We start from the raw sequence: 27,496 nt of genomic DNA, 5'->3' as shown, positions 1-27,496 counted from the left end.
GCCTGCCATCATACAGCCTTCCAGCATAAAGTCTTCAGTAATATATCCTACCGTTACTAAGCCTGCCGTCATACAGCCCTCCATCATACAGCGTTCTGGCTTACAGCCTTCCGTCAGCCTTCCGTCATAGAGTCTACTGTCATACAGCCCTCCATCATAATCTTCTGTTATACAGCCCTCCATCACACAGCCTTCAGTTATACACTCTGCCGTAATGAATCCTACCGTTACATAGCCCACCATCATACAGCCTTCCGCCATACAGTCTTCTGTCCTTCTGTCATGCAGCCCTCGGTCATAGAGCCCTTTATCATACAGCCTTCTGTCATACATGTCCTCCATAATACAGCCCTCCATCACATAACCTTCCAGCATAAAGCGTTCTATCATACACCCATCTGTCATTCAGTCTTCCCTCATAAAGAACTTCGTCATAAAGTCTTCTGTCATACAGCCCTCCATAAAAGAGTTATCTGTCATACCGCCCTCCATTATACAGCTCTCCATCATCGAGTCGTCTGTCATACAGCCTTCTATCACATAGCTTTCTGTTATACAGCCCTCCATAATACAGTTTTCTATCATACAGCTTTCCGTCAAATCAGCCCTCCATCATACAGCCTTCCGTCATGCAGCTCTCCATCACACAGCATTCCATCATATCGTCTTCCGTCATAGAGCCTTCCGTTATACAGCCTTCTGGTATACAATCCTCTGTCATACAGCGTTCTGCCATGCAGCCTTTCGTCATACAGTCTTCTGCCATACAGCCTTCCGTCATACAGTCTTCTGTCAAACAGCCTTCCGTCATACAGACCTCCATCATACAGTCTTCCGTCAAACTGTCTTCCGTCATACAGCCCTCCATCACACAGCCTTCCATGATACTGTCTTCTGTCATACACCCTTCTGTCATACATGTCCTCCATCATACAGTTCTCCACCACACAACCTTCCATCATACAGTCTTCTGTCATACAGCCTTCCGTTATACAGCCTTCTGTTATACAGTCCTCCATCATACAGTTTTCTATTATACAGCCTTCCGTCATGCAGCACTCCATCATACAGCCTTCCTTCATGCAACCCTCCATCAAACAGCCTTCCATCATGCAGCACTCCATCATACAGCATTCCATCATACCCTCTTCCGTCATACAGCCTTCCGTTATACACCCGTCTGTTATACAACCCTCTGTCATACAGCCTTCCATCATGCAGCCTTCCGTCAAACAGTCTTCTGCCATACAGCCTTTTGTCATACAGTCTTCCTATCTGTCAGACAGTATTCCTTCATGCAGCCTTCATACAGTCTTCTGCCATACAGCCTTCCGTCATACCGTCTTCTGTCAATAAGCCTTCCGTCATGCAGCTCTCCATCACACAGCATTCCATCATACCGTCTTCCGTCTTACAGCTTTCCGTTATATAGACCTCTGTTTTACAATCCTCTGTCATACAGCTTTCTGCCATGCAGCCTTCTGACATACAGTCTTCTGCCATACAGCCTTCCGTCATACAGTCTTCCGTAAAACAGCCTTCCGTTAATACAGACCTCCATCACACAGCTTTCCGTCAAAGTCTTCTGTCATACAGTCTTCCGTCAAACAGTCTTCCGTCATACAGCCCTCCATCATACAGCCTTACATCACACTGTCTTCTGTCATACACCCTTCCGTCATACAGCCTTCTGTCATGCAGCTCTCCGTCATAGAGCCCTCCATCACATAACCTTTCATCATACAGCGTTCTATCATACACCCATCTGTCATTCAGCCTTCTCTCATAAAGCCCTCCGTCATAAAGTTTTCTGTCATACAGCCCTCCATCATAGAGTCCATCATACAGCCCTCCATTTTACAGCCCTCCATTATGCAGTCGTCTGTCATACAGCCTTCCATCATGCAGCCTTCGGTCATACAGTCTTCTGCCATACAGCCTTCGGTCATACAGTCTTTTGTCGTACAGCCTTTTGTCATACGGCCTTCATACAGTCTTCTGCCATACAGCCTTCCGTCATACAGTCTTCTGCCATACAGCCTTCTGTCATACAGCCTTCTGTTATACAGTCTTTTGTCATACAGCCTTTCGTCATACAGCCTTTATACAGTCTTCTGCCATACAGCCTTCCGTCATATTGTCTTCTGTCAGACAGCCTTTCGTTATGCAGCCCTCCATCACACAGCATTCCATCATATCGTCTTCCGTCATACAGCCTTCCGTTATACAGCCTTCTGTTATACAATCCTCTGTCATACAGCTTTCTGCCATGCAGCCTTCAGTCATACATTCTTCTGCCATACAGCCTACCGTCATACACTCTTCTGTTATACAGTCTTCCGTCATACAGTCTTCCGCCATACAGCCCTCCAACACACAGCCTTCCACCATACAGTCTTACGTCAAACAGTCTTCTGTCGTACAGTCTTCCGTCATACAGCCTTCCATCATACCATCCTTCACCATACAGCCTTCCGTCATACAGTCTTCCCTCATACAGCCTTCCATCATACCATCCTTAATCATACACCATTTCGTCATACAGTCTTCCGCCATACAGCCCTCCATCATACAGTCTTTAGTCAAAAAATATTCTGTCACACAGCCTTCCATCATACAGCCTTCCGCCTGGCGAAGATTGGTATATAGACAAAATCTTTTTCGCGTTATTTTGGATTTTACTCTCGATCGAACAAATCAATTAAAGGTGAATATAGGTTTTTGCCGCATGATACACACCGTTTGGTAGGCTTCTGGAAATAACTGCTCAAACAAAAGACGGGGATGTGACGCCATTGATACCCATTGAGTTTGAACAGACCACCGGATAATCCGATGTTTAAAAGGCATGTAAACATTCCATGAAAATAAATCGGACTGTTTTCCTAGACAGTGTAGGCTTCATGTAGGCTTCATGTAGGCTTCATGTGAGTAGGCTTCATGTGAGTAGTCTTCATGTGAGTAGTCTTCATGTAGGCTTCATGTTAGTGTTTCCATGGTCTGCCATTGTGTTTCCATAGTCTGCCTAAGATCAGAAAAACGATAAAACGATCAAAAATGAAGTTTGTTTAATTTATAACACCAGACCTTATTCATCATCGGTTCTGCTTATTTAACCATTTACTTGTTGCCCACAGATTAAAATGAAAACTTTTACTCGAGTAAGTAAATGTAAGACAGCATGTAACAAATGTAATGTCTGATAACACAGTGAAACATTGTATTAACCTCAGTCAAAGTGACTAATATTGTCCAGTATTTAAATAGCACATTATTTAGGGTATGAACACATTGCAATTTTTGTAACATATCAACCCTCTTGTACACGGCCACTTTTACACCAGACCTTATTCATCATCAGTTTTGTTTATTTAACCATTTAATTGTTGCCCACAGATTAAAATGAAAACTTTTACTCGAGTACATCAAATTAAGACAGCATGTAACAAATGTAATGTCTGATAACACAGTAATACACAGTATTAGCCTCAGTCTCAGTCAAAGTGACTAAAATTGTCCAGTATTCAAATAGGACATTATTTCGGGTATGAACACATTGCAATTTTTGTAACTTAACAACCCGTTTGTACACGGCCGTTTGTACACCAGACCTTATTTATCATCAGTTTTGTTTATTTAACCATTTAATAGTTGCCCACAGATTAAAATAAAAAGTGTTACTCGAGTACATAAAATACAATGTACTCAGTCAAAGTGACTAAAATTGTCCAGTATTCAAATAGCACATTATTTTGGGTATGAACACATTGCAATTTTTTGAACATATCAACCCGTTTGTACACGGCCGTTTGTACACCCTGCCTGTTCCTTTATCTACTGTGGAATCATGCCTGTCACTACAGTGGGCAGCTCTTACCACTGTGAGAATCGATATACTGTTTGTGATGTTCGATGTCCCATGGGACACTGTGTGTGGCTCGAACTCGGAGCAGTTCTTCCACGCATTGATAAGCAATGTAGTCTACACTCAGATCAAACTTGTTGACTACAAACTCCGGACGCTGAATAATCCAGGAGAGATCACCCGCTCCAAACACGCATACAGACCGCACATTCTTACCATGGCAGTCAGGAGAGTACCACAGAACGGCTCTCTGCATGTAACTAAAACCAGGACACGGGTCTGTAACGAGAAACAACAACTTTATTTTACAAAATCTACAGATTTTCCGGAGAACAAATTAGTGTCGTTGTAAACAACATGTTTCAGACGAACCAAAATGACCGCTTGATTATACAACATTTGTTTGGTTAGCGCCTGGAACCAAGAATTCAGTCCTGCGTAAGACTAAGAGCTATAAAGCGTTATTCGACTTATGCAGAAATCTCAAGAGATTTATGGAACTTTGCGAGAAAGGCTAACAGATTGCGGGAAGACCTATCACTTTTTGATGATTATTGATTATTAATTATTTATCATTCCTATATGATTCATCGGTTACTTTATACACTCATAATATCACTGTATGATATCAATTCATAACTTAAGTGCATTCGGGGGCCTCCGTGGCTCAGTCGGTTAAAGCGCTAGCGCAGCGTAATGACCCAGGAGTCTCTCAACAATGCGGTCGCTGTGAGTTCAAGTCCAGCTCATGCTGGCAGCCGTACGTGAGAAGGTCTGCCAGCAACCTGCGGATGGTGGTGGGTTTGCCCCGGGCTCTGCCCGGTTTCCACCCACCATAATGCTGGCCGCCGTCGTATAAGTGAAATATTCTTGAGTACGGCGTGAAAAAAACAATCAAAAAAAAAAGTACATTCGTGTCAAACCGAGACCTGCAGTGACTCCTTCCCGCAATCCAGTGCATGGCTCTCGCGAGAGCCCCGTCGACCACGGGTGGAATGTACCGCTTACTGCCTGTGGTCCACAGTCTGATGAAAGGTCATCCAAAACACCAATTATTTCTTTAACAAAACGCTGGGCACGTATATTCCATGTGCTAAATGCTATATAAAAGTAAATATTCTTACTGAGTGTATTAACAACCAGAGTAATTGGCGCCCATATTTGAACTTTACAAACACCAAGCAGAGCTGTGACGTCATCGCAGTAATCAAACACTTTCAAAATGTAGCATTTCATTGACACATCATATGAGACAAGCTGCGGTTCAGACAGCGATTCTAGCCGTACAGTCTGCTCTGGCGTAGAGTGTTTTGTGCATTAGGTGGAAGAAATATCTTAGGTTTGCAGTGCAAGCAAAATGTGGATTTTATATGACAGGAAAATGGATATTCTGCCGTATCAGTTCGAACAGCATGACGCCGAGAGTGAAACAACTGTGGAAAAAACAGTTTGTTGAACGCAAGTTTGTATGTTTATAACATCTGTGTCTTAAATTGCTGTCATTTATACTTTATCATTTTCATTACAGGTGTGAAATTTCACTCTCTTAACGTGTTTAGCTGGAGGGTTTGGGTAACCGCTATCCCCAGTAAGACTGGACAGGTCTGGTGTTACACAGCAATCGTGTACTCCTAGCGCCTCTATAGCTCACGGGAAATAATACAAAGGGAAGTCACTCTCAGCTTACAATGAAACATCAGATAACGTCGCTCACATACTAATAACTATTGTACATCGTGTGCAGTGCTAAGGAAATGCAAAGAGTTCTGCCTTCATGTGCAGTTTCACAGCTTCGGGAGATTTTCCACTCCCAAACGGCGATTATACGAGTTTTAAGCTCTACTGAACGACATATGTTGTTTCCAGCTTACCTGATGGTCATTTTTTGGGGTGCATCTTTATTATGTGTATAATAAAATGTTCCTATAAATCAGTATCAGTATTCTGTTTTCTGTCATTCTGTTTTTGTCTTTTGTATAGCCAGAATTACGTGCCTTTCTGCCAACAGGTAAATGCTGGTGGTGTTGCTTAATGGCTGTACAGTAGTTTTTTCCTCCACCGATATGAAAAATATATCACGCATGAGCTTTATTTTTGATCAAAGACTCATGGTTTACTCTCGGCAGTTCATTTTAATCTACTAACAAAAGCTGACTGCCTTCTTGACTGCAATACTGTCGAAAATGGTGAGAATTCAATGTGTTGAACAAACCCAGTTGTTGAAATTTATTCACACAAAATGTCCTTTAGGCTGCAGGGTACATTTTTCTCTCCAGACAAAGGCCAATCCACTACACCGCGCTTTAGTTTTATACATCCAACTAGGGGACTTCAGTGTCCTCTGTCCCTAAACTTGACGGCCGTCAGCAAAGCCAACATTGTTAAATACGGAGTCAAACAACAAGCAACCCATCGTTCTTTGAAATATCAAAGTATCCAATCAAATAGTAGTTTCCTTAATGACTGACAGCAAAAGATATATAAGAAGGATCAAGGCAGTATAAACGGTGTGATATAAAACCGTTACATAAGCGTATGGTGGAACATGAAACTGCAAATTATGACTTATTATGAACCTTCCTCATTTGTATGCAAAACGGGTTGAAGTTTATTTAAAATAAGGGATGCCTTGTGCTCCCACTTTTCTTTACTGTTTAGTATCTATATTAATGTATATACACTTGTACGTATAGAATTGCACGTGTACTGTATACATTTATGTTTATGCTGGCTCCCTCTCCGGCCGTATGTGGGAAGGTCTTATAGTAACCTGCGGATGGTCGTGAGTTTTTCCCCGGCTCTGCCCGGTTTCCTCCCACCATAATGCTGGCTGCCGTCGTATAAGTAAAATATTCTAGATTGTAAAACACCAGTCAAATAAATAAATAAATAAATAAATAAATAAATGAATAAATAAATCAATAAATCAATAAATAAATCAATAAATCAATAAATAAATAAATAAATGAATAAATAAAAAAATAAATCAATAAATCAATAAATCAATAAATAAATAAATAAATAAATAAATAAACATTTATGTGTAGATGTGTATTGTATATTGTTCAGCAGTTTGCTATAATAATTCCCAAAATTCCATTCACCTGAAAAAGAATAAGCTTCTCGAGCATTATTCTCACCATGCAGAGTTCACCAGATTGCCACAATTAACTTTTCTTGGATCTTCCTGTTGATTTGTATTTTTTGCATTATCATATGAAAAATATGGTAAAATCTGTGGAATAACAAAGGTGAGTTCAGCACGTTACGACGAATTACGAGCAAAAACTTCAAGACTTTCAGAAAGGGAAATAAGAAAAATGGCTGTGACTTACTTCCGCCAGGGGAGGTCAGACCTGGATTATGTTCTACGTTGTTTAGTGTTGCCCAGAACTGTTCGTCGGGACTGTACGTAGACTTACTCCATTCTAAAAACGCTAGTGGAACTGGATCTGTGAAAATGTAGTCAATCAGTGCCCTACTTAATACAGCGTAAGCACTTCCTTTGGTGATATTGAGGTGGTACGGCGGAGGGGTATTGGAATTGTCTCTTTTTACGATATGTCCCCGTCCCTCCGTCACAACTGTTTCGTATCTGTTTTTCCACCTCCATGGGTTTAAGGCTCTCATATTTTTCCCCACAAGATTAGTACCGTTGTAGAGTTTTAAAATCTGCACCATTTCAAAATTTGTTTTCAGAGGCATTTCCGAACCCGCCAGATTCAGTACATACTTCCAGTCAGAGAAATTCTGTCGCAATTCTTGCATGCAATTAATGTCCGCCTGTAAACGCGTAAATCCCGCATAAACGACTACTTCTAGTTTTGCCGCAACGAACACGTTATCAAAACAGTCTGCTAAGCTTTTAATGGCCATATGGAAGGCGTTGGAAGCCTTTCTGTCCACATGAACGCAGTAATAATTGTTTGGTCTGTATAAGGCACGAAGTAGTCTCTCAAATTGTTCAACACTTTTGTGGATAACAATGCTGAAGGCCAATGGAAAGCTTTCCTCCTCGTCAGACACGTGCTCGGTGTAGTTCCTAGCAACACGAAAAAGATCACAACGTTTTGTTGCATTGATGAATGCTTGATAAGGTACAGGCTTAAAAGGTTTGGACTTAATCAGCCACTTAGATTTTGCTGTCTCGTTTTTGTCGCCTTTAAAAAGCTTCAGACAGTTGATTGTGTTCGTACGTTGAGGTTGTAAGACGGAATTTATGCTTTCCCTCTCATTTCTATGGTACGTTTTGGGCGTACTTAAAACGTTTGGAATTGCCTGCGTGAACAACTTTAGGCCGGCTACATGCACAGCGGGTGGTCCTTGAAGCTGTCTCAGAGCAAGTCCATATAGACGTTGCTTGCTTAAAGTATATGAACTGAGGAGACCAAAAACACACAGAGTAATCATCAGAAGACCCCAAAGGATCCGCCTTAACCATCCTAACAACATATTCCTGTGGGACGACTCCGGGGGACACCGCGGAGGATATCGCTTCCAAGTTACGCTGAATGTTGTCACCGGATGATTAGCACGGACAATGTCACCTTGATATCCGCGGATGATATTGTGGAAGTTAAGCTGAACTTGTCACAACATGGACACCAGGATCTTTGCCACAAAGAAATTCCGAACAAATTTGCCAAGTGTGTACGGGAGGCGGTTACAGCAGTTATATATTTGGACCAATGACACATGGCACAGACAGTGGCTGGTTTTATAGGCGGAATAAACCATGCAAAGACAGTGGAGGGGTTCACAGGTGGGTGAAACCAGGCACTGACAGCGGACTGGCTAGAAACGACTGTACATCATCCTGACAAGCCCAGGGACTTACAGCCTTGGCCGAACCTAGATGAAAAGATGCCACAAAAAAGCTATGCCACTCACTTATGTGCATTCGTCGTCATATGACTGAAAATCTGTAAAGTACGACCTAAGCCCCCAAGCATTCATACATATACATACATATACAAAAGTAAACCGACAATCAAACAGCTAAGACTATGGCTAGTCAGTTATATAGCAAATCTCAACTGTGAGATAAATTTATGGGTGTGTGTAGGTTTATCGTCAATGTACAGTGTCGTCTCCATGAAAGGGCCGGTTCGTCTTATGGCCTACATGTGTGCCACGGCCACCTGCATGAATTTATTTATTTATCTATTTATTTATTTGATTGGTGTTTCACGCCGTACTCAAGAATATTTCACTTATACGACGACGGCCAGCATTATAGTGGGTGGAAACCGGGTAGAGCCCGGGGGAAACCCACCACCATCCGCAGGTTACTGGCAGACCTTCCCACGTACAACTGGAGAAGAAGGCAGCAGGCGCTGGACTTGAACTTACAGATCTCACCGCATTGATGAGAGACTCCGTCATTACGCTCCGCTAGCGCGCTAACCACCTTATCCACAGAGGCCCCGCCACCTGCATAAAGGATCGGTCTATCCTATAGCGTATGTAGATGTATAGAGTCACTTCAGTGTAAGGTCGGGTCAATTATAAGTATATCTGAATCAAACTTCATTGAAAATGGGTAATTTCTAGAACAAATAGGTGATTAGTACGCATTTCTCTAAAAGAACTAATCATTTTATAGAGTGACATGTGATTAAGGTGCCAACCTTTCAATCGGACTGAGGATTTAAGGTGTGGGTTGAAACCTAGTAATGGATTCAAGAATTGGATTTGTTTGGAGCATCAGTCTGTTGCTCAGTGGCGAGATACGTTGATAGTAGCTACTCCATACGTTGATGGTAACTACTCCATACGTTGATGGTAACTACTCCACACGTTGATGGTAACTACTATAATACATGTACTGTCTAGTCCATAGTATACTTACCAAGCAATACACCAGACGAGTTGACCCCATTAGGACGAGAATACTCACTTCGTACTACCGCAAATGAAAATGTCTCAGGTATACTAAATTTATTCTTCAAAGTTCTCGTAAGAAACTCCTATCTGGCGACAAACCGACGTATATGTAGCGCGCGGATGTGTATAAAACAGCGTTCTAAATATAGCAAATAAATGGTAACTCGGGCGTGCTTTTTCTAATTAGTGAAATGCGAGACAGCGTGAAGCGCAATTAATAGGCGCCTGTCTCTGCTTTCATAGGAGGCACAAAATGGCATATCTTACCTTCAAGACTTCTGAAGTTCACAAATGTTTAATTTCTCAATTTTCTAGGTTGTTTTTCTCATCTAAATAAATTTGGTAATTTTTTTCAGACGCACACATTATAGTAAACCAGTTGCCTGTCATATCTGGAATTCTTGCACGCATATAATATCCGCTTATAAACTCGTAAATCCGTCATAAACGACTACTCCCAGTTTTGCCGCAACGAACACGTTATCAAAACTAAGCTAAGCTTTTAATGGCCATATGGAAGCCGTTTGGAAGCCTTTCTGTCCACATGAACGCAGTAATAGTTGTTTGGTTTGTATAAGGCACGAAGTAATCTCTCAAATTCTTCAACACTTTTTACAGTAGAACATTTTAGTATTAGCAATAAATGAGCTGGAACTCGAGCTCACGAGGCCCTTGTAAACAATTGCGGGTTTTTTGCGTCACAGAGGGGCGTGTCTTCCTTGGGTAGCTACACCAGAATTTTTTTACAGGAGTATACCTGACGTGGGTGTGTTTTCTAGTCTCTGCGCAAAAGGCGACATTTGACTGAAACAAAGTAAAAGTGAGGCTTTCAGGATGTCTCCTTTTCTTCTTATAATGGTGCGCCGATAACTGAACATCCGTTTTGTAGATCCGAACTGTATAAAGAGCATATTTACATTCATTTCTTAAACAGGTAAACCTTGTCCTGAAGAAATATTTGCCACCTCAGATGAAATAATGATGATTTTAAAGCATACAGACAAATCAAAATCGTCAGGCCCAGATGGTTTGAGGTTCGAGAAATCTTTTGAAGGTAGGCTTTAATCTAATACTTTCCCAGTTTTAGTTTTCTTTTCGTAAAGTAATATTTCCTCAACAAAGAAAAATAGCAAATGTGACCCCAATTCACAGCATAAAGTCAGTTTATGAAGTGGAAAAAAAGATTTCGTCGTTAAAGTAAACATAGTCAGCCACTAAAGCTGAATTAATTAATAAAGTGGTATTCCAAAAATGTTCTAAAATTATTTTTAAAATTCCACACCGCATATCAACAAAAGCAACTCAATTGGTGACGCTATTTTGCCATGTGATAGCTATCTAGAGTGAAGTCACAAATCCTAAGATCTCTCCCGTCACATCGGTGGCAGAGAGAAAATACAAACAAAAACGCCTGATACACAACCAAAGAGTATCAACTCTGTTCCGTGTTCAAAGAGCCGATGTTTCTTTTAGTTTGGCCCTCGGTCAGGGCGATGTTCGTGGACACAAGGGTCTTGTTTTAGCGGTCCTGCTCGTTTCCGTTCTGCATGGGTTTAAACAATTGTACCGACATCAGGCAATTTACTGAACATAACAAGACCTTCTGATTGATAACAGACCCATTCATTCAGACTTTGGGAAGATATATTCGTAATAAATCTGACTTTGCTTAAGAAAAATAACGCAAAGTCACATCATTTTTCTTCAAGTAATGACTCTCCCAAGGCAGTTTTCTTGCCAGCTCTCCCGGACAGGTTAGTACTGCCTCCTGCCCATTATATACACATTGTCACACGGACAGTTGTCTCAGTTCCTTTCTCATAAAAGTGTCGTTCAAAATGTATCAGTAAAATCCAATTCATTACATCGATATCTGTCTATCCACTATACCACACTGAAAATAAAAAGCTAACAGGCTTTTTGACGTGACAGCCAATTATTACGTGACGCTTTCAGCGCTGCTGATTGGTCAAGTTCATAAGGCTTGCTACAGCATTGCTAATAAGAGTGAACTGTCCGTCAGTCCAATATCCCCAATGCTGAACTTCGTCTTCTCAGCTTTCAAAACTTTCACATATTTTTCGGTGATAACTGTGTCTTATATGATTTTTTTATTGTAGATATGGTTGCACATTTTGTGTTCTCTTTAAGCTGTGTACGCAAGGTATTTGAGTGTTGTTGTACTGTTGTTGTTGTAAAAACTTGTATTTTGTCCTTTCCGAAATGATTTCTCTCGGTGATATGGAACACGGCTTTCTTCCATCCTGTTCAAGCTTTTTCATTTCGGAAAAAAAAATCATTCCTTTGGCTGTGAGTGAAATTCCTTGTGGCTTAATATAAGTACCGCAGACTAGTTTCACAGGAATATATTGTTTTAAATATTTAAACAAATCTACTGTTAAGAAGATCTACTGTTGAACTGAAAATATTGAACTTTGTCTCAGGACTAATGGCTGTAGCCTACTGGATGACGATATAATATAATTACCACTCGACAACAAATCCAACAGATAATCCAAATGTTTATACAATGTTTCAAGAGGTGAAACTACAGAACACTATATTTATTGTTTTGCAGTTTATATATCGAACATATGCGTCTGGACACATGATGGTTTGGGGATAGCAATCCGAATGTTACAACAAATACTAAAAATTAAAGAGCCTAAACGCTTTATCCAAAACATGTAATTACTTGTTATATTATCTTGCATATTTATTGACATTTTTTAAATATTATTTGTTAAGGCAGTTATTGAAATGTATTTGTTTATTATTTGAATGATCTGGCACTTTAATTGAACATGACTATTTACTAGCCTTCACCCAAACCTGTACTTCTATGAACTTCTACTGTGTCTTTTTCTTCAACCTTCTGCACTGCACCAAGATCGTACTACACACACCAATCACGGTTAGCACTATGAACTTCGCTCACAGCTAACCTTGAGTAATAAAGATTTAAAAAGTTTGTCTTATAAATCACTCTTCTCTGCCTTGAAAATCAGGTAATCGGGTACGCATTGAAGGCAACTAATGCTTCAGTACAGTGTATGGCAGTGGATGGTTTAGTGCTGTGTTCAAGACGTTTCCAGTTGTACGATGATGATCAGGTTTATAGGCTGGAAAAAGGTGGCTGAGCCCTATCGGCCATTTACAAGAGGGGGGGGGGGGCTCTTACATCAGCATACGGCCTGAAAACAGAGCTGTAGGTAAACTAGCGGGAGTTAGGTGGATTGGAACATACGTCAATATTGGCGATTGGATCAACAGACGCTAAATCCAGACTGTTATTGAGCGTGCTATTAAATATTTATATTAAATAGGGGAGTTTTGAATTCTTGTGTCACTAAAGGTAAAGACACAGTATGGTATCATGTGAGTTGACAAAGGTGTCAGAGAGCTTTTGCTGACCTTATCGATCACCTCTGTCTGATCGGCATAAATGACATCCCTTTTCTTCTGGAACATAACTTAGTTCATAGCTAGTTTAGTTCAGCTCCACAATTTTCTCCATCGTTCGTGTATACTCTAAATAAGTTTTGAGGACACTTTTTCATACGCCCATGTTGTAGTAAATGTTATTAAAATGACTTTCTTACCATGAGCGATAAAATAATTCGAACTCTAAAATCTCCAATTGTGAACAAACACTTTATTTATCACAAAAACCTGCAGTTCACCGATTCCCTCTATGCCATTAACGCTAGAATCCTAATACTTTCTGTTGTGTCAGGCACCATGCAAGGTATTTTCAATCGACTGCTGTCATGTCTGTCTATAACATAGAGATTGTCCGCAAGATCAAATTAGATGATCCAGAATCCCATCTCATCAAAGGCGTTGTAAATGCGTATATCTTCAAGGGACAAAGCTGTAGGCGCTTATTGCACATATGTGTCTTTGATAACATACCTTTCCATTTCAAGCCTTCATTTTGTTTAAATGAGAATCTACTTTTCCCAGACTGTAATATATAAAACGCTTCATTGTTTGGTACGTCTCCAGTTCCAGTTTCTTGCATGTGTGTTCTCAAAAAGCAGACTATGTGCTTCGACCTATGTTCAGACATTTACAGCAGCCAGGCAACCTAATAATGTCATTATGAAACTCCATCTTCTCACCATCTTTGTAAATGACGGGGGTGTTGGGAAACGGCTCTGGCTGGCCGCATGTGCAGAAAACGCAACCAGGAGCAGGTCTGTTAGAAACAAAAGTGGAATAATTTTCTTAGACAAAAGTATATATTGTGTACATATTAAGAAAACTTTCTGAAAATCGTTTCTGACTATCTAAAATGATTCTACCATTCAGTGCCGGCTGTAGTACGATCTGAACAAATTGGCCATAGTGCTGGATTTTATGACAATGATATATCACATAACTCGAGTTACGAGAGAGATATTGTGCTCTGAAATGATGTTTTAAACAACGTAGAGTGTGTCACAGAGTACAACGACCATCTCCAAGATTAATATCTGCTGTTTATTTGTATAAATAAAAGAATTTGAGTTCCTTTCACTTGTTTCTTTTGCTATTTTAGGATTTATATATAGACGAACTATCCGGATTTCCTTCAGTAATAAAAGTACAACCAAAAGCACATAGAATCAATGTATTTAAGCGTTTCTGACTGTCACACATCAAAAACTTTATTTTCTACCATATCATTGTGGAACGTTCACAATAACCCTAATAAAAAGCAAATATACATAATACAAAAGACAAAATATATGCTAAGAATAAAAAAAAATTATGGCTAAAGGCACGTCGGCAGTATTTTAGCTTTTTCTGGCGATGTGTGCTAAGAAAAAGCTAGGGCAAGAGTGCGAAATTCTTTCCATTTCTGACGTATGAATTATTACGTAGAACAGAATCGTGTGCATAAGGGGACGTACATTTGACGTTTCTGGAAAATATCACTGAGCTTGGAACATTTTATTGACATCAAAATTAATTAATCTCCGATAATCTGGTCCAATGTAAACTGATAACTTCAATAACCGTGGTTTTTTCCCAGACTTCCAGTCGACATGGATAGTGTCAGCTAATTTAGATTCCATAAAGGTTTAGAATTTCACGTCCCCTCATGTTCACCATCTCAGGACATATCTAATGAAAACGATGAAGCAAGAAATCTACATTATTTCTGAAGCAAACGTATGTCCTAAGAACTGTCTCTCTTAACTGTACAATCCGCAAATTGAAGCACTCGCGGTCGAATAATAGCGTCATTATGTAAGTAGGTTATGGCCATTCACTTGAGGTGTTTGATCTCGGTTTATACGCCTGGTAGCTAGTAACATAACAGTCTTTGTGCCGTTTTCAGACTTTACGTGTATTGCGAACAAAAAACGCAAAATTATGCAGCAAAAAAAACAGATAAAAAAAATGTGCTCTTTTTAGACTAAAGTGTCACTGTTTTAGGTTTTTTCTGCTCCTTTAAAAACCTTGTTCATCTGTGACATGTAGGCAACAATATAAATGAATAGTAATTGAACCGTAATATAAGGAATATACTCTACGACAGTGCTATATTTGCATACTACCGCCCGCCCATTGCCCTTTCCTGAGATCAGTTTAAATTACCTTACATATTACATTTTATTATTCATTTAACAATACAGATATGTACAATGAATACGCAGCATAAGGATTTTTCCATTTAAGACGATACTCACTTGCAAGACTCCTGCAAGAAATATTGCTTATGTTTATCTAACTGGATGACGCTCACTCTTTCTCCCTTCTGGTTTATTGCTGTTGTTGGGGCGATCCATGACTTTTCTCTAAAAGGCGAGCAAAAAAAACAACCTATTCATTTTGCAGCTCGTTAAGGCTGATTTACAAACTACCAACCTAACAATGCGCACATATACTAGTGCTCAAAAGAAAGTATACACCAAAACAAATACATAAAAATCGCGCAAAGTAAAAAATTGAGAAATAATCCATGATGAGCATTGGCGGTATAAATGAGTCGACGGGAAACGTTATGAACACAGTCGTCAGAAAAACACCAGAGGTATGCCACTTTTGAGCCGTTGAGCGAGAGAGAGCTGTCGGCATGGCCCAGCAAGGAGCGACCAACGCCGCCATTGCCAGAACCTTTGGTTACACAAGAGCAACTATCGTCAGACTTATGCAGCGACTCCGGCAGACAGGCGTTACATCCGACAGGCCTTGGAGCGGTCGACCACGCGTCACCACCCCCGCTGAAGATCGACACATCCGGACCATTCACCTCCGCAATCGGAACGTAACGGCAACGTCAACGGCGGCGACGGCACTAGGGCACCCGATTAGTCGACACACAGTCTACCGTCGACTACGTCAACACGGTATTAGGGCACGTCGACCGTATTGTGGAGTTTATCTGACGCCTCAAAATCAACGTCGTCGGCTGATATGGGCCAGGCGCGTTCTACGCTGGCAGAGGCGTGAATGGGCACGGGTAATGTTCTCCGACGAGACCAGGTTTTGCGTGTAAAATGACGGTCGGGCTAGGGTATACAGGCGTGTAGGAGAACGTTTGGTGCCAAATTGCGTTCAGCAAGTTCGAGCGTTTGGAGGTGGTAGTGTGATGGTGTGGAGAGGCATTTGCGGCGATCTGAAGACGAGGCTGGTGGTGATTCCTGGGAACCTCAATGCTCGCAGATACACGGATGAAGTTTTACGACCGGTTGTAGTGCCATTCATCCACCAACAGCAAAGAGGAATTTTGTACCAGCATGATAATGCAAGACCTCATACTGCAAGATTGACGAACAACTTTCTACAGAACGCCAACATCGATCTCTTACCATGGCCGGCATGTTCACCCGACCTCAGTCCAATTGAGCACTTGTGGGACCACCTGGGCAGACAAGTCAGAAGACTGCCAGTGCCACCTGTGACCGTTCCACAGCTGGAAGAGTGTCTCCAACAAGAATGGCAACGAATCACACCTAACGTCATTCGACAACTGACGTCATCAATGCGGCGACGTGTTGTGGCCTGCATCAATGCCAATGGAGGCCACACTCGCTACTGAGCATGATTTAAGTGACATTTCCAGAGGGAAAAATGCTTCATTTGAATTTTGCAAATGTGTAAATGTTCTGTTGACACCACATCTCTTTGACTGACCATCAAACCAAAACTTCACCATTTAATGAACTGTATGTATGGACGTTTCAGGTGAAATGGAATATTCTTATGGAATTAAAAATAATTTCAAATATATTTCTTTCCGTTTTTATTTGATGTCTGATCAAACAGCTGTATACTTTCTTTTGAGCACTAGTTTATAACTGGATTTTGGTTATTTCATTCATATTTTGCTTTATTAATTTTTAAACTACCCATTTAATCAGATGTATGGTTAAATAAACTTAACGACTTAAATAATAGATTAGCTAAACAGAGAGCAGGATACAAGGGTCATTGACATTACTGAACAAGCATTAAACAGACAGACAAAAACAAGAAGGACTTTCACGGAGAATAATTGATAGACTAACTGACTTACGATTCGCAACAACCGTGGAAAATTGGGTTGCGTCCAAGGTTTCCTTCAGGGTTTGGTAATTCTTGTCGCTTGGTCCGCGCGAGCTTTCGTATTACGCTTGCGCCTACAGCCAAAACCTCCATTTCGTTTCGTGGGGAGAACGCATGCGTGGTGTCCCGTTTCGCCCTAGACATGCAGTTCAGTGTGCAGTTTGGCAGGGGTACTGTAGTCAGGTATTGTGAATCCTGATTATACCGCCGCTCTACTTCGATCTGTTCCAGTGGTGTCCGAAAATAACCCGGGTATTGTTTGACAACGTCAGCTGGCTTACATGTGACAGTCAGGTGGTTCATCTTTGCAGACAGACTGGAAGGCGATCATTTTACAGTGGTAGACTGCGTGGTGAGACATAGACCGAACTTAAGTATCAGACAAATTTAATATTTGTAGATTGTCAATTATTGTCAAAAGTTTTAAAATTTGATATTTTGAGATAACATGGAAGAGAGCTCAAAAGTAGGACATGTTGGCTTCCTTTCTGGCCGCACGGTAGGTGGGAAGATCTGGCCGCAACCTGCGGAGGTTCGTGGATTTCCTTTTGCCTCTGGCCGGTTTCCTCTCACCGTGACACTGGCCGTCGCCGTATAAATAAATTAATTAATTAAAACTAGGCTCATGAAAGGTAATTTCTGACACTCAGCGGTCAAGAACAAAACACTTACGCAAAATATTGATAAATTATGGCGCTCACCGCTGCGATGACCACTACGGACAACAAGAGCACAGAGCCACCCTGGAGAACGGAAGAAAAACATGAACTGATTAAATGGCTTATTTCCTGGAAAATTGATGGCGACTGTATTGCATGAGACAATCAACATAGCAAATTTATTTAAGTACATCTAAAAGCTTGTATAATTTTTATATTGCATATATGTGTCCGTTTTGTGCGACTTACTAAATAACGAATCGGACGCTACAAACGGTAGCTACAGCGATGAACGAAAATTCGAACATTTGTTAAATCAAATACCAGTTGTAACAACGGAAATACTGATTGGATATCTTTTGGCGATTGTTAGCTGACAGTAATTTAAATGGGTTTTCTTCCTTTTAACTAATCTGTTCAACTTATGGTATTGATCAGCATAAACAATGTTCCCCGTCATACATATATATTGACGAGTTATCTGTTATTATTCTTTCAGGCTTGATCTGTCTTGACTCAGCGACCTGTTTATGAACAATGTTCCCTTTCATACATATATATTGACGACATATTAGTCTTTCAGGCTTGATGTGTCTTGAGTGAGTGACCTGTTCATAAACAATGTTGCCTTTCATACATATATAGTGGCAAGTTATCTGATATTATTCTTTAATTTTTGATCTGTCTTAACTGAGCGACCTGTTAATAAACACCAATTCAATACCTATTTGTTTTATTTCCCTTACAGTTTAACATTAACTGTAAGCCAATTCAAATTATTGTCTACTTTGTTTTTGTTTAATTGTTTGTTTAAAATTCTCTTCAAGATCAGGGTGATGGGAAGAAATGCAGATTTTACGTGTGGATCCTCCGTGAAAACTGCATGATAATGATTCAGATCTGAAGAGAGAAAAGTGCTGTACACGAATGTGTTAGACGCTTTAAACCGTCACGCCAAGGGAACCATTATTGCGTGCGTCGTTTAACAAGAAACCTGTAAAAAAAAACTTCACACTGAGAGTACTCACCAGGCATAGTACGAGTCTAGATATCTTCTTTGGTTCCTTGGTGTCTGCTAATGTAAACTCATATCTGTTACCTTCCGACATGTTTCTTTCTTCTCAACCACGCTTAACCTGCTGAAAACAAAATGTAAAACACGATATCATCACATCTAGACGATCTCATCACGCGTACACGATATCAACACGAACACACGATGTAATCACGTGCACAAGATGTCATCAGACGCACACAATGTCATCAGATGCATACCTTGGCATCAGGTACATACGTTTTCATCAGGCGCACACGATATCATCAGGCACACACGATGTCATCAGGAGCACACAATATCATCACACGCAAAGTGATCACAATTTTAATTTGTCAAGAAAAAGTCAACAAATTGATGTCTTATAAATCTCTAACTTCAGCCATCGCTTGCCTGGCATTAGAATATGTGTACCTGTAGACTGTCTCACGACTTGTCTCATCATGACAATTTTAACTAAAAACGTGATATAATCCCAGTTTGGCTAAGGATTTTCTTTAGAAGGATAACCGGTGATGGGTTGTTGTTTTGTTTGCTAAATAACCTTAATTGAATCGGTAAAATATTTTGAGCATGTCATTTTTCTTTCATACTGCAAATTGTTTTCAATAATGTAGCTTGCCACACATTTTGGGTCACATGACGACGGTGTTTTACTGTCGCATCAGAACTGATCCCAGCGTCAACGGTATATAGGTCACTGGAATGAATTTAGAACACACTAGACATGACTAGCCACAACGTGGGGGTTTTTTGACACTGTAATCTATCTCGCCTTACCCACATATCCTTAACTTGCCTTGACCTTTAGACCCTTTACCAATGAGGTCACGTGTTTGAATCCAGCTCTCGGTGTTTTGGTCGCAACGTAAAACAAGATTTGTCAGGTGTCTATGCGTACTCGAAGAGAGAGACGAGATGTCCTCATCAGATCTCCATGGAGGACCTGGATACTCAAAAGGCACTGCTGAGTATGAAAAACTGTATATATCTATATATATATATATATATATATATATATATATATATATATATATATATATATATATATATATATAAACAGCCAGAGGGCCCTGAAGGTTATCCTTCACCGCTTTACCATATTTATCAACAAAATCCTGGGGAAGTCTTAGGGGTATAAATTCCGCTCTACACCTGCGAGGATTTTCAGCTGATGCCCAGTACGTGCACACCTGTACTAAATCCAAGGACATATTGGTTGTATCTGTGTAGCTGTATTAAATCCACAGACGTATTGGTTGTATCTGTGTAGCTGTAGTGAATCTCTAGACGCATTTGTTGTGTCTGTTACCTGTACTGAATTCCCAGGTTTTTTTGTTGCATCTGTCTTCGTGTACTAAATCGCCAAACTTATTGGTTGTATTTGTCTACCTGTACTAAATACCCAGACTTATTGGTTGTATCTGTTTACTTGTACTAAATCCTCAGACGTATTGGTTGTATGTGTTTAGGGCCGAGATGTCCTCATCAGCTTTCCATAGTTCTCTGGCAATATACCTAACACGTATAAAGTCAACAAACAAGAAGGAATTCCTTCATTTACAGTCGACCACCGGTCAGAACTAAAAACACTTATGTATTCCAAGTGATGTAACAACAAGAATTGCAGTTTTGAATAAAATTATAAAAGAATTTTCGATTGCAATACAGCTTGACGAGAGCCACAAACCAAATTAAAAAGTGATTTATATGATGTAAGAAGTTTCAAAATTTAGGGGCCTTTTTGGACTCACTTTGCGGTGGGTGTATCAGAGAAGAACACGTTACCAGAGGCTTATGATTCGTATAACTGGCTGACTACAAGTGTGGGTGTACTGAAAAAAAGCAAAAGATACAGAAAAGTGGATTTCAAACAGAGATCCAATGAAAATTACACATTGTTTTAAATATACATTATGCATTTTTTAAACCAGGCCTAAGGTTTTTTTATAGACAATGAAAACTATATATATGTTTTTGATGATGTGTTAAAAAAAGGTTTAGAACACAGCTTTATTACACCAAGAAGACAGTAAGCACATTGATAAAAAAAACTGCAGTACATAGTCATTGTTGTGTTATTTATTTCATTGGTGTTTTACGCCGTACTCAAGAATATCTCACTTATGCGACGGTCGCAAGCATTATAGTAGAATGAAACCGGGCAGAGCCCAGGGGAAAACTTCGACTATCCGCAGCTTTCTGCAGACATCATTACATTTGTAAAGTATTAGCAAAGTAACAAAGTGTACTCATAAAAGAGAAACTCGACAATATCACTATTTTTTATTTGTTTTTTTATTTATTTATTTATTTTTTTGTTTGTTTGTTTGTTTGTTTATTTGATTTATGTTTTACGTCGTACTCATAAATATTTCACTTTTTCATATAATTGAAATATTCGGCGGTTAGCATTATGGTGGGAGAAAACCTGACAGAGACTACTGGGTCATTACGCTGCGCTAGCGCACTAACCAACCGTGCCACGGAGGCCCCAACACCAGTAGTAAGACTGTTGTAAGTTTGTAAAATATACTAATGCAACACATACACTGCACAACAAGATTTATATGTACACATTTACGTTTAGATAAAGCAAAGTGCTAGATTCATGTCACAGATGAATAGGACTTCAAGGTAATGGGATTTATTAAGGTTTGATTCGGGCACTGACATGACAGAACATGAGAACTGCTCACTAAACTTAAAGGTTACTTAGGTGGTATTCATTGTTCATTGTTTGGCGTATATATGCTACCAAATAAGAAATACCTATGTGTCACTGTCAAGATCGAATGACAGCTGAAGTATTACACTGCTGAAACGAACACTGCAGGCAAACATTGTTCCCTAACATACATATGTACTATTTTATCAGGCACAGTTATACAGTACATTATTATAGCACATTGAGAAAGGCCACATTAATCTTACCGTCGTTGCTGACTGATTTCTTATCTGCGTTCCCTATTGTACATGTGCCCAGTGAAGTGGTAGGTTAAAGTACGGGCTGGTGTGGACACCCGACAAAGGCCTTCGCAACGGAGTACCATTCGGAAAACTATCGTCTGCATATATATAGACAATCACCAGGATTTGGTGTCCCGCGGGAAATTATGCGGCGTTTGAAGGTGTTCACTTTATAGCATCCTGCTTTTAATATTGCATTTTATTTCTAACAGCCACAAAGCCATAAAGAGATAAAAATAGATAGACGATATAAAATCAGACAACCGTTTCACAGCCTGTTGAGCAGAACTGTGATTGGTGTTATTCTAACCACTACGCTATACGTCACTCTCAGGATAGCACGACCACATGGCTTTAAGGTCACCGATACATTTACGGTCCTAAAATCGCCTCTTCCTTTCAGGCGCTAATTACTTTCGCCAAGGAGAACATATCTTTGCCATTTTCTGCCTGTCCGCCTATCTTTCTGTCTGCAGCTTTTCGAAATAAAATTGGCATGAATTTGGTTGAAATGTTTACACACACCGTGATTTTGTTTTAAGCACAGTCACCATTCACCAGTCAGTGGCATCCCTAATTGATTTTTTTATTGATTTGATTGGTGTTTTACGCCGTACTCAAGAATATTTCACTATACGACGGTGGCCATTATTATAATGGGAATAAAGCGGGCACAGCCCGGGGGAAGCTCACGACCATCATCATGTTGCTGAGAGACCTTCCCACGTACGACTGGAGAGGAAGCCAGTATGAGTTGAACTTGAACTCACAGCGACCGGATTTGTGAGAGACTTCTGGGTTATTACGCTGCGCTCGCGTGATAACCGACTAAGCCACAGAGGCCCCGCATCCCTGATTGAGATGGATACATCACCGTTACCAGATTGAACAGAGATGCTTTTGTCTGTAGTGTGCGAATGTATATATCTCCATACTGAAACTCAAATATTTTGATAGGGCTTTTTTCTATCTTGGCGTGCTGTAGTCTCTGTTCATCAAACTTGAATATCCCGGAGTTTTCCATTCACCACTCCACAAGGTTGACTGGTGACAAAGTGTCACCACCAGTGTTACCAAAGTGTCATGGCAGGCAGCAAGAGTTAAGCAAGTTATTAAATTTAGGTCGGTAATTTCAGACATCACACATCTACAAATTTTGTTGCAATGCTCAGTTAGTTGGTGGTTACGAAGGTTGAATCAGTGTGGATATATAATAGTACACGTAATCGAACGTTGACAGATTGTCCATTTTAAATCTCTTTATTTTTGACAGTATGTAAGTACAATTCAAATGATGTCTTTATTTTATTCGTGGTATATGAGGGCATCCTTAAGAGAGAGTGACCACTGGTTTAAAAAGTTGTCAAACAAGCCATTATTTTATCCATGGTATATGAGGGTCTCTCCATATAGAAGTGTGATCGATGGTATATAAAGCTGTCGAACAATTCATTATTTTATCCGTGGTGTATAAAACACTCCATAAAGGAGAGTGACGACTGGTATAAAAAGTTGCCGAACAAGCCAATATTTCATTCGTGGTACATAAGGGTCTCCATTTAGAAGTGTGACAGCTTCTATATAAAGCTGTCGGACAAGTCATTATTTTATTTGTGTTATATGAGGGATTCCATAAAGGAGAGTGACCGTTGTTATATAAAACTGTGGGACAACTCAGTATTTTATCCATGGTATATGAGGGTCTCCATAAAGGAGGGTGATCACTGGTACATAAAGTTGTCGAATAAATCATTATTTTATACGTGGTATTTGAGGGTGTCCATAAAGGAGGGTGATCGCTGGTATATAAAGCTGTCGAATAAATCATTATTTTATCTGTGGTATTTAAGAATCTCCATAAAAGAGGTTAATTGCTGGTATATAAAGCTGTCGAATAAATCATTTTTTTTTCTGTGGTATTTAAGGTTCTCCAAAAAGGAGAGTAATCGCTGGTTGAACAAGTCATTATTTTATCTGTGGTGTGTGAAGTTCTCCATAAAGGAGATTGACAGCTTCCATAATAAGCTTTCGGACAAGTCATTATTTTATCCGTGTTATATGAGGGACTCCATAAAGGAGAGTGACCGCTGTTATATAAAGCTGTCGAACAAGTCGTTTTTTTTCCGTGGTATATGATGTTCTCTATAAAGGAGGTTGACCGCTGGTATATAAAGCTGTCGAACAAGTCATTATTTTATCTGTGGAATGTGAAGTTCTCCTTAAAGGAGAGTGACAGCTTCTAAAATAAACTGTCGGACAAATCATTATTTTATCCTTGGTATATGAGGGACTCTATAAAGAAGGGTGATCGCTGGTATATAAAGCTGTCGAACAAGTCATTTTTTTATCCGTAGTATATGAGGGTCTCTATTAAGGAGGTTAATCGCTGGTATATAAACCTTTCGAAGAAGTCATTTTTTTATCCGTGGTATATGAGGGATGACATTGGCTTTCTGCAGGTCTTGCTTTTCTGAGGAGAGCTGTCCTCTGTGCTCACCTGGGATTACAAGGTCGAGATGTTTCATCTAATGTGAATAAATTCGCGTTTGTTTATAACTTGACACTCTTACAATTCAAGTTGTTCATACGACAGGAAACAGAACATAGGAAGATTATTAGAAAGGGCTTGCCACCAGGAGAGTACCCAAGTTTCTAAAAGTGCCAGGGAGACGCATTGAAAAAGAGCAACTTCTTTTATAAAATGGCGTAATACCGTTTGTCACACAATGTGTACGGCAACTCCAGCCTAACCACTCATTATTTTTCCCAGGCATTTGGTTTTGTTTCCAGGAAATACCGGTATGAAGCATACAAAAAGCTGATGCGTTTGTATTGGATTTACTTGGGCATGGAAGTGCGAAGAGTTCTGCATTCATGTGCAGTTTTACATTTTCATGTGCAGTTGCAAAATTTTCCACTCCCAAACGGCGATTATACGAGATTTTGGATCTATTGAACGACATTTGTTGTCTCCAGTTTTACATTTTGATCATTTTTTGGGGTGTAAATCCTGTTCCTGTAAATCAGCATAATCATTCTGTTTTTGTCTTGTGTATAAGCAGAATAACGTGCCTCTCTGCCAACAGGTAAATGCTGGTGAGGTGGCTTAAAGGCTGTACAGTAGTTTATTCCTCCACCGCTAAGAAATATATATCACGCATGAGCTTTATTCTTGTTCATAGACCTATGATTTACTTTCGGCAGTTCACTTTCATCTAGTCACAAAAGCTGACTGCCTTTTTGACTGCAATACTGTCGAAAATGGTGAGAATTCATTGTGTTGAACAAACCCAGTTGTTGAAATTTATTCACACAAAATGTCCTTTAGGCTGCAGGGTACTTTTTTCTCTCCAGACAAAGGCCAATCCACCACACCGCGCTTTAGCTTAATACAATCCAATATGGGAACTTCAGTGTCCTCTGTCCCTAAACTTGACCGCCGTCAAGTATAAAGCCAACATTGTTAAGTAAGGAGTCAAACACCAAGCAACCCATCGATCCTTGAAATATCCAAGTATCAAATCAAATAAAAGTTTCCTTAATGACTGACAGCAAAAGGTATATAAGAAGGATCAAGGCAGTATAAACGGTGTGATATAAAACCGTTACATAAGCGTATGGTGGAACATGAAAACCGCAATTATATCTCATCATGACCTTCCTTATTTGTATGCAAAACGGGTTAAAGTGTATTTAAAATAAGGGATGCCTTGTGTTCCCACTTTTCTTTACTGTTTATTATCTATATTAATGTATCAATGTATCCTTGTACGTATAGAATTGCACGTGTAGGGTATAAATTTATACATGTTTATGTTGGCTTCCTCACGACCGTATGTGGGAAGGTCTTTCAGTAACCTGCGGATGGTCGTGGGTTTTCACCCGGCTCTGCCCGGTTTCCTCCCACAATAATGCGGGCTGCCGTCGTATAAGTAAAATATATTCTTGGGTACATCGTAAAAAACCAGTCAAATTAATAAACAAATCAATAAACATTTATGTGTAGATGTGTATTGTATATTGTTCAGCAATTTGCCTTAATACTTCCCAAAATTCCATTCACCTGGAAAAGAATAAGCTCCTCGAGCATTATTCTCACCATGCAGATTTCACCAGATTTCCACAATTAACTTTTCTTGGATCTTCCTGTTGATTTGTATTTTTTGCATTATCATATAAAAAAAATTTGGTAAAATTTGTTAAATAACAAAGGTTAGTTCAGTACGTTACGACGAATTACGAGAGAAAAAAAACATCAAGACTTTCAGAAAGGGAAAAAAGAAAAATGGCTGTGACTTACTTCCGCCAGGGGTGGTCAGACCTGGATTATGTTCTAAGTTGTTTAGTGTTGCCCACAACTGTAATTTATGATATCCGCGGATGATATTGTTGAAGTTAAGCTGAACTTGTCACCAGCTGGACACCAGGATCTTTGTCACAAAGAAATTCCCCACAAATTTGTCAAGTGTGTACGGGGTTACAACAGTTGTATATTTGGACCAATGACACAAGGCACAGACAGTGGCTCGGTTCATAGGCGGAAGAAACCAGGCACAGACAGTGGAGGGGTTCACAGGCGGGTGAAACCAGGCACTGACAGCGGACTGGCTAGAAACGACTGTACCTCATCCTGACAAGCCCCGGGAATTATCGCAGTGGCCGAACCTAGAAAAAAAAGATGCCACAAAAAAGCTATGCCACTCGCTTAAGTGAACTCGTCGTCATATGACTGAAAATCTGTAAAGTACGACCTAAACACCCAAGCAAACATACATATACATACATATACAAAAGAGAACCGACAATTGAACAGCTAAGACTATGGCTAGTCAGTTATATAGCAAATCTCAACTGTGAGTTAAATTTATGGGTGTGTGTAGGTTTATCGTCATTGTACAGTGTCGTCTCCATGAAAGGGCCGGTTCGTCTTATGACCTACATGTGTGCGACGACCACCTGCATGAATTTGTTTATTTATCTATTTATTTTTTTGATTGGTGTTTTACGCCGTCCTCAAGAATATTTCACTTATACGACGACGGCCAGCATTATAGTGGGTGGAAACCGGGTAGAGCCCGGGGGAAACCCACCACCATCCGCAGGTTACTGGCAGACCTACCCACGTACAACCGGAGAAGAAGGCAGCAGGCGCTGGACTTGAACTCATATAACTCACCGAATTGATGAGAGACTCCTGAGTCATTGCGCTGCGCTAGCGCGCTAACCAACTGAGCCACAGAGGCCCCGCCACCTGCATGAAGGATCGGTCTATCCTATAGCGTATGTAGATGTATAGAGTCACTTCAGTGTAAGGTCGGGTCAATGAATAGTATATCTGAATCAAACTTTATTGAAAATGGGTCATTCCTAGAACAAATAGGTGATTAGTACGAATTTCTCTGAAAGAACTGGTCATTCTATTAGAGGGACATGTAATTAAGGTGCTAACCTTTCTATCGAACTGAGCACTTAAGGTGTGGGTTGAAACCTAGTAATGGACACAAAAATTGGGTTTGTTTGGAG

The 27,496-nt window shown here is 40.1% G+C and overlaps 2 protein-coding genes across 2 annotated transcripts in view; both read right to left on the bottom strand.

The window, feature by feature from the left end:
• Positions 1-27,496, bottom strand: part of LOC135464732 (uncharacterized) — a 53,332-nt gene that overhangs the window by 18,905 nt on the left and 6,931 nt on the right. The window lies entirely within an intron of this gene.
• On the bottom strand, positions 2,941-8,526 carry LOC135464730 (beta-1,3-galactosyl-O-glycosyl-glycoprotein beta-1,6-N-acetylglucosaminyltransferase-like). The gene is made up of 2 exons (XM_064742251.1): positions 7,201-8,526; positions 2,941-4,144 (listed from the first exon to the last, which is right to left on the bottom strand). The coding sequence occupies exons 1-2, from the start codon at positions 8,315-8,317 to the stop codon at positions 3,858-3,860; spliced, it is 1,404 nt and encodes a 467-aa protein (XP_064598321.1). The 5' UTR covers positions 8,318-8,526; the 3' UTR covers positions 2,941-3,857.

Source organism: Liolophura sinensis, chromosome 4, assembly GCF_032854445.1.
Source record: "Liolophura sinensis isolate JHLJ2023 chromosome 4, CUHK_Ljap_v2, whole genome shotgun sequence".
NCBI lineage: Eukaryota > Metazoa > Mollusca > Polyplacophora > Chitonida > Chitonidae > Liolophura > Liolophura sinensis.
Note: the sequence above shows the minus strand (reverse complement) of the source record. Positions and strands in the feature narration are given on the sequence as shown.